This window comes from Sinocyclocheilus grahami, unplaced genomic scaffold, assembly GCF_001515645.1.
Source record: "Sinocyclocheilus grahami isolate Dianchi unplaced genomic scaffold, SAMN03320097.WGS_v1.1 scaffold3.1, whole genome shotgun sequence".
Taxonomy (NCBI): domain Eukaryota; kingdom Metazoa; phylum Chordata; class Actinopteri; order Cypriniformes; family Cyprinidae; genus Sinocyclocheilus; species Sinocyclocheilus grahami.
The window spans coordinates 4,228,221-4,237,032 of record NW_015505182.1 but is presented as its reverse complement, the minus strand read 5'-3'; the positions used below and the strand labels follow the sequence as shown (position 1 = coordinate 4,237,032).

At 32.3% G+C, this 8,812-nt stretch overlaps 1 protein-coding gene across 2 annotated transcripts in view; it reads left to right on the top strand.

The window, feature by feature from the left end:
- Positions 1–4,165: 4,165 nt before the first annotated feature.
- LOC107582052 (sex comb on midleg-like protein 2) overlaps positions 4,166–8,812 on the top strand; it is a 29,251-nt gene continuing 24,604 nt past the window's right edge. For both annotated transcript variants that reach the window (XM_016267775.1, XM_016267765.1), the window contains exons 1-6: positions 4,166–4,234; positions 4,348–4,419; positions 4,504–4,574; positions 5,003–5,237; positions 5,532–5,620; positions 6,706–6,949. In XM_016267775.1, coding sequence (XP_016123261.1) covers positions 4,213–4,234; positions 4,348–4,419; positions 4,504–4,574; positions 5,003–5,237; positions 5,532–5,620; positions 6,706–6,949 — 733 coding nt within the window. In that variant the 5' untranslated portion in view covers positions 4,166–4,212. The remainder of the gene's footprint in view (positions 4,235–4,347; positions 4,420–4,503; positions 4,575–5,002; positions 5,238–5,531; positions 5,621–6,705; positions 6,950–8,812) is intronic.

The window sequence follows — 8,812 nt, the reverse complement described above, 5'->3', positions numbered from 1 at the left end:
ATCAAACCAGATAATGGACAATGGATGCCTATCATGCTTCATAAATAGCATTTTTATATTTAATTGCAACATCAATGCACATTTACTAACTTCACATTCATCATATAGTTTTTTTCCAACTCCATAACAATCTGTAAGCAATACAGCACACATCCACTTGAATTTCATTCTACGAATACTTTTTAGATTCAATTCAGTTGCAGAACGTTTCCGCTTGTAGCTAAACGTGCATTTGTAAATGAATATTGGACGTTTGAAAATCACTTTCACCAATACAAAATGATCTGTAGTTCTTCAATGTTCCATTGATATAAATTTGAAGGCGCAGATGCAGCTGGACATGCGCGGATCTGCGAAACATGGCGGCCTATAGACCCAATGGAAAGTAAAGCAGAACAGCAGCTATCCGACCTTACACGGTGAGCAAACATTAGTGGCACATTTTTCATATTTATTATAGTGAATCAATTGCGCTGCAGTGTATTGTGCATCTAATGCGGTTGTTAAATTCCACAGTAATTCCACTGATGTTTACATGTGAGATGATGATACTGTGTATGCGCGTCCTGTGTAGGCTATTCTTCCCTGAACTAAAACAGCTCCCTGCTTCTCTCTAATTGGTACACTGGTGCTGAGTGCATGCGGAAAACAATTTTCAGTGCATCGGAAATTATGTCTGATATATGTGTTATGTATTACATGCATATATTTGCTTAGTAAAACAATGAAAATAATTCTTGTAGTTTTTAACACTGCCTTTTCAGATAGAAGCATCTGTCACATTAATGACAGAAGGACAATTCACTGTTTAGCTGTGACACTCGTTTCAATTGTTCAAATGTTTCAATTATTTTGTCTCAGAAAAAGTTATTAATATAATGTACGCGTACATTTTTGTTTTCATTTTATCATGCTTAATATAATAGAATATTTCATTCAGTTGAAGGATATTTTCAATGCATCATTCATGTGTTGTTTTAGTAGGCTATCATTGAGATATTATTTTAGTTTTTAATTAATATTTTCCATTTTAATTTAAAGTTTATATATATAATTCAATCTAAATTAAAATGAGAAATGTTGCCTTGGCAGGTGATTTTTATTAGATCGTATTTTATTTCAGTTTTTTTTATAAAGTAATACACTTTTTAATGGTTTTAGTTGTTGTTATAGTTAACTGTAATCATTTTAATGCATATACATATTTTTTACACATGAAAACAGCATGAAAAAAAAACATTTATGCTAATCCTGTAGCAATATAGAACTCTGTATAACAATGTTTTTACATGATAATCTGAGGGTTTTGCATTTATAATTTTAATGCTTTTGTTTGTTTGTTTGTGTGCTTGTTTTTTTAAACCAGCACTATCCGATGAAACCAGAACTTTTTAAAAGAATAAAAGACCCCATCACATCAATGCATGAGATTAATTAGATCTAGGCATCTCTTGACATTCTTTTCATCTGTGAATTCCTAATATCCATTTTCACCCCCACCCTGCTTTAAAGCAGCCATGTCTGAAGAGAAAGCTTCCTGTTTGGGGGGTGTGGTGCAAGGGCCTTGAAAAGACAGACGGACAGAGAGAGAGCACAAAATGTAGACATCATCTGTTAATGGGAGGTGTTGGAATCCTTTTGATGTACTGCTGCAGACTCCCACAAATGCACACTGGCTAATGACCTTTTTATGGGGGTTTGGAATCTTTATGACGACTCTCTGAATGGGATTCACAGCTTAAGACAGAAGAATGAGGAGGAGAAGAGAGGGGGAGAGAGAGAGGTTGTCTGCTATCTAGACACAAGTGGCTAGTAGTTTCAGAGCAGAAACACTGGTGTGACATTGAAAGGACTGCATCTCTTTTTCCTTGCAAAAAGGACTTGTTTTTTTGGGGAATTTTTGGTTTTAGCATCATCTGGAGTTTTCCCTGAATCCTTTGGCTGGATAAACAAGTAAGAATAAAGTAGAAATACATGTTTTTTTACCACACATCTCTTGAAAAAGACTTTTTAAAATGTACCTTGTAGTTCCGATATGCCTATAATTGCCTTTATATTTCCAGTGATTTTTATTTTAGTTTTATCTAAATTCTCTGGAGAAAAAAAAACACATTTTTTTTTAAGTTATAAATATGATTGGAGTATATTTTACAAGAAAATGCTGTCTGGCTTTCTTTTTCAGAATTTCACATTTCATTCTTTGTAATTATTTGTGAAATTTACTTGCAATTTTTTACAGTCACCATTTTTTTCAGTGTGTAGTTGGACCTTAATAACCACCTGATATTTACATAGTCTTAAATTAGCATTTGTGTACGAAAGACATAATAACAAGGCTCATAAAACAAAACTTACAAGCACTTAACTGTACAAATTAGAGCAGATTAGATATACTTCTTATCAGTTTACAAACATTAAATACTGAAGGCTCTATTATATTTGTTAATAATTTCACTTTTGCAAACTACAAAAAAAAGAGTATTTTCAAAAGATTAATTTACTTGTTGATGGGACTAAAATGGTAGCCAAGACCCTGTTTTTCAGTCTATTTCTTTTTAATTTAGCTTTGTTGAATATCCCATTGAGAAACATTAAGTGGACTAACAGAGGAATAAAAAGCAAGTTCCTCATCCTACTGTCAGCTCACACTGGACGTCAGCTGCAGCCAATTTTCTCCAAACTGAGATGTGAATTATGACTTGCTGAGCGAGCCGGGGCTTTGATCAGTAAGCACAGGGTCCCTCAGAAGCTGCAGTAACTTATTATGATGTCAAATAGAAGAAAAGCTTTTCCTAGGCGCGCTTTGATTCTCTAAAGGTATTTGTGATTTAGTGATAATCTTTTTTTTTTTTTGGACAGTGCAATGTTGGTGGAATAAATTGCACTCAGATGCCAGTAGGGAGTATAAAGTATAATCCCTGTCTTCCGTAATGCTGTAATATGGTTTCCGTGATGGGTTCATGAACTCATGGGCCAAAGCTGATCTCTCTTGTGATAAAAGAGACAAAGAGACTGTTATTTACAGAGAAAAGGCTCTTACTAAAACTGATTTGAATATAAGTTTATATAGCCTGTTTTTTAAAAGAATTATGAAGTGTTTGGACTCTATGAATAGTTCAGTATTTTTGTATGTGTATGAATATTTTGTATTTATATTTACAGTATACTACTGGTTAGGGTTATACATTTGGTGTTTTTTAATGCTTTTGAAAGAAGAATCTTATGTTCACCAAAGATGCATTTGTTTGATTAAAAATACAGTAAAAACAGTCATATTTAAAAATGTTTTTGAACTTAAAATAATAGTTTTAAATTTGAGTATATTTCAAAATGTAATTTATTCCTGTAATGGTAAAGTTGAATTTTCTCCAGTCTTCTGTGTCTTTCTCAGAAATCATTCTAATATGCTGTTTTGGTGCTGAAGAAACATTTCTTATTATTATCAGTGTTGAAAACCTATGGAAGCCCGTTTCCGCCACTAAATAAAATATAAAACAAGGTAATTACGACTTTTTATCTCACAATTCTGACTTCTTTTCTCAGAATTACGAGTTCATATCTCGCAATTGTGACTTTATAACACGCAATTGTGAGAAAAAAAACAAAGTCAGAATTGCGGAAAAAAAAGTAAAAAAAAAAGAGTTTATATCTCGCAATTTTGACTTTATAACTCGCAATTGCATGTTATAAAGTCAGAATGGCAAGATATGAACTCTTAATTCTGACTTTATTTCTCAGAATTGCGAGTTCATATCTTGCAATTCTGAGAAAAAAAGTCAGAATTGTGAGATAAAAAGTCGTAATTACCTTGTTTTTTTTTATTCAGTGGTGGAAATGGGCTTCCATAGTAAACTGATATTTTTTTGGTAACATTATAAATGTCTTACTGCTATTTTTTTTATCAATTTAATGAGTCCTTGCTAAATAAAGTATTCATTTATTTCCAAATTTTTATTTTATTTTACTAACCTCAAACTTGTAGTAATGGATAGTGTAATGAAAAATAAATAAAAAAGAATTAAGGAAAAATAAAATGGAATGTTATTTGTATTGATACAGCATTAAAAAAAATTATTTTTCTTTGTTTCTTTCTTTCTTTCTTTCTTTCTTTCTTTCTTTCTTTCTTTCTTTCTTTCTTTCTTTCAGTTGGCTGTTTAAGAGCTGTGCTGGCTGTCCAGTTTCTGTCCACTTCATGTGGTGCTCCAGGTCACCATGGGCAAAACCCACCAGAAAGGTCAAAGTGCTACTTTGACTTTCAAAATTTCATCTTTTTTGTTAATCCTTTTTCATAATTAAGTAAATTACTTGTTTTTATTCTCAGCAATGTTTTGACATTTTGAATTGCAGACCAAAAATACAGTAATAAGGAGAAATCGGGGAGGAATAATGAGGATTCACATCCTTCACAAAAGCTCACCGGTACCGCCTCCTCTTTCTTTATTAACCTGTAAAGAAACAAATACTGTGTACTTTATCTCATTCTTCCTGATGAACATTCCTCAGAGCCGTTCAGCTGGGAAATGTACTTGAGAGAGACTTCATCCTGTCCTGCTTCCCCCAGCTGTTTCAGACAGGTAGAGCTCTTCAGTCTATTAATGATGCTGCCTTTCTGCCCAAATAAAGGGTCATCCGTGGTTGGTTGTGGCTTAATTTGTTTTAACCAATATATTTGTTATTCTTGAATTCCTTATGAGATTAAAAAGTCTGAAGATTAACAGTAACAACTTTACATTGTTACAAACGATGATAATAACCCATTTTTCTTGAGCAAAAATCAGCACATTGAAATTATCATGTGACACTGCCTGACTCCACAGACCCCAAAATAATGTGTGTACATGCAATTTTTTTTTGGCTTTCCTAATTGAAATTACTCTCATGAATTGAAATTGTAGATTGTAGACTTAAGTTTCCATTATTGCTATAATCTTCACATTATGTCATGAACATTTCATGTCTTTATTTATCCCCCCTTTGTTTGTTTTTTTCTTCCTTTCTGCAGTCCAGAGTCCCTCCTTGTAATGATTTTAAAGTGGGAATGAAAGTGGAGGCGTGTGACCCGAGGAATTCCACCTCAATGTGTATCGCCACAGTGATGGGATTAATGGGTGTGCGTCTGCGGCTCAGACTGGATGGCAGTGACAGCACCAATGATTTCTGGCGACTGGTTGACTCCTCTGACATTCAGCCTATCGGCACGTGTGAGAAGAGCGGAGATATGTTACAGCCACCACTGGGTAAAGTAGTTTTAATAAACTTCAAAGAAGGATTCAATCTAAATCCAGTTTTGGTCTAAATAAGTTGGTTTTGAGATCAGTTTTTTTTATAGATCAGTCATGTTAAAGTGATTAGCAAAGACATGTGGTTGTATCATTGTTAGAATAGTATCTAGCATTTGTTTTCCCTAAATGCAGCATAATCAGGATCTTAAAGTGATTTTTCCCCCTTGGCTGTACATATTTATAGCAATATACTTTTTTTCTTTTTGTTCATTAAACATTTCCGGTTGAATATTTATTTCCCATTATCAGGGTTCAGAATGAATGCCTCTTCATGGCCCACGTTCTTATTAAAAACATTAAGTGGGGCAGAGATGGCTCCAGCTTCAGCCTTTAAAAAGGTAATTGCTTCAATTTGTAAACCTTGCTAACAGGTTTTTCATAGATCCATGAATAAAGCTTTGAAATAAATGGAAAGTGGTTGGTTTGGTGCACAACATAAATTCAGTAAAAGCAGTAATAAATATTGCAACAAACTTTCTTTTTTTTTTTTTTTTTTCAAATATTTACATTTTAGCATACATTACCAGTCAGAAGTTTGGAATAATTAAATTAATATATATTTTTTAAATGTTTTTAAGATAAGTTTCTAATGCTTACCAAAGCTGCATTTATTTAATAAAAAAACAGTAACATTTTATTTACAATTGAATATTATTACAATCTACATTAAGTGGGGCAGAGATGGCTCCAGCTTCAGCCTTTAAAAAGGTAATTGCTTCAATTTGTAAACCTTGCTAACAGGTTTTTCATAGATCCATGAATAAAGCTTTGAAATAAATGGAAAGTGGTTGGTTTGGTGCACAACATAAATTCAGTAAAAGCAGTAATAAATATTGCAACAAACTTTCTTCTTTTTTTTTTTTTTTCAAATATTTACATTTTAGCATACATTACCAGTCAGAAGTTTGGAATAATTAAATTAATATATATTTTTTAAATGTTTTTAAGATAAGTTTCTAATGCTTACCAAAGCTGCATTTATTTAATAAAAAAACAGTAAAATTTTATTTACAATTTAATATTATTACAATCTAGCAAAGTTGATTTTTCAGCAGTCATTACTCTAGTCTTCAGTGTCACATGATCATTCACCAATAATTGTAATATGCTGATTTTGTGCTCAATTGTTATCAATTATTATTGGTGCTCAATTATTTATAATGGTTTTTAATAAAAAAAATTTGATTGAATGGAACATGCATCTTTTAAACATTATAAATGTCTTTACTGTCACTTTAGATCAATTTAATGCTTTCAAAAACATTTAAAATATTCCAAACTTTTGACCAGTAGTGTAAACAGCATATTAAAAAAAGAAAATATATCTTTCTGATGTTTTGAGGAACCAAAATTAATTTGTTATATACAATTAAAAAAAAATGTAATTGGTGTATGGATGGTTTGTTCCCTGTGAATGCCTCAGGAGCCGCCCAAACCTACTCAGAACTTCTTTAAACCTGGTTTGAAACTGGAAGCGGTGGACCGAAAGAATCCCTACCTCATCTGTCCCGCTACCATCAGAGAGATGAGAGGGGAAAAGATATTCATCATGTTTGATGGCTGGAGAGGAGCGTTCGATTACTGGTGTCAGTATGACTCCAGGGACATCTTCCCCGTGGGCTGGTGTCAACTGACCAACCACAGTCTGCAACCTCCCGGCAACTGCTGTGAGTACAGTCTCTGACCACTAGAGGTCACTACAGTTTAGTTTTTTCCTCAGTGAGTACAGCGAAAACCTTGTTTGGGAACAGGTGACCTGAGAGAGAGAGAGATCATTTTTAATCTCTTTTTTATTTTCTCAATAATGAGCATAAATCAACTTTAATTAAGTCGGTGCTCAAATATTTAGTGTCTTCAAGTCCAAGTGAACAACAGTGACATTGACTGGTCCAATTGCCACAATTCAGTTTCTTGCTTACTAGCTTTCTTTATTCTTTTTCTATTCTTTTTTACTTTTATTTTTATTTATAAAAAAATCCTGCTGAACAAAAAAACAATAGACACTATCACAACATTTGTAATGGTTTTACTGTTTATAATGTGATTTGTATTGGTTTTAATGGAAACTGTGTATCTCTACTGGTAATTGGTCACCTTCTATTGGTGGCTTGTTAAAACCACTAAATCTTAATAGAATATGTCCCAAAACACACTACAGGAAACCATTTTTAATGGTTTTAATGATTAAAAGTTGATTGTTTGTAATGTTTGTAATGGTATTTGTAGTGGAAACCATTACATTTCTGTGATGCTTTCTATTGATTTTTTCAGCAGGGGTTGACTCTCTAAACTTGCGTTCTCTACAGTAATATGTTCTCTGCTTTTTAAAAGTGTCTGCTAAATCAATAATGTAAATGAAATCAGGTCTGATATTTATAATATCCATGATTTTAAAATCTGAGAACACGTTTTCCATGGTAAAATCATTAAATTTTATGATTGAATTATTTATACATTTCATTGTAAGTTAATATTTAGTAAAAAGACTGTTATGTAGTGTTACTTATAATTATTTTAATATACAGTAAAACCATTGGTGTCAAATATATTAGAAAATTTGTAAGATATGCAATAGATTTTTTAAAATTAATTTTAAAGTTATAGAATATATTAAGAATAACTTTTCCCTTCATAAATACTAACATTGCTGCTGTCTCTACTATATAATCTATGGAAAGAAGCTTATTGTTCTTGATATTATGGAATGTGGCTTTGATTGACACTCTCTTTTGCATTTTTATTGTTTCTTTTTTCATTTCAAAATCTCACTGTAAAATTTCCTTATTGTGCATGCAATTTTTTTCTCCAATTTTTGATTACAATGCTTTACAAATAGATTTGAATTTTAGTTAACTAAACGTAGGGTAGAATTTGACTTAATTTAAGTCAAATTGAACGGGTGTTTTATTTTATTCATAATTACCTAATTAATAGAGCATGCTTGTATAGTTCATTCCTAAATCTGACATCATCTATACTCTAAAAATTAATTCAATACTTTATTGCTCTTTATTTTAAATGAGTATCTCTCTCCTTTTTTCTAACAAGCAGACACACTGCAGACACCTAATTTCTACTTGGCAGCAACGTTTACTTTGCAGGACTGCACATATCATTTCCTGATGTGCTGTAAATCTATAGGATGTGATGGTTTATCGCTGTATGTTGGTGCTGTTCAAATGTTTAACCCGTGCTCTGGCAGAATAATTGATGTGAAGTGAATGAAAATTGAGTTCTTGATGGATGATGGTAGTTATGTGTATCCTATCAGTTCTTCCTCCTCTGAATACTTTCAAGGCATGTTTACTGCTCTCTTCCTGCTTTTACCAGAGTGGACAAGACCAGACAGAAAGGATATTGTTGGGAGATGTTTACCATTTATTCTAGTCAGACACCAGAGCCTTCAAGTATGAAGTGTCTATGAGTACATATTAGCAATTAATTGCTCCATTATGGCATTCTACTGTTTGCTTGTTTGTTTGAAAGGTATTTTGGAATATTTCTCTATGAAGTTATTAGTGGAAGTAAAT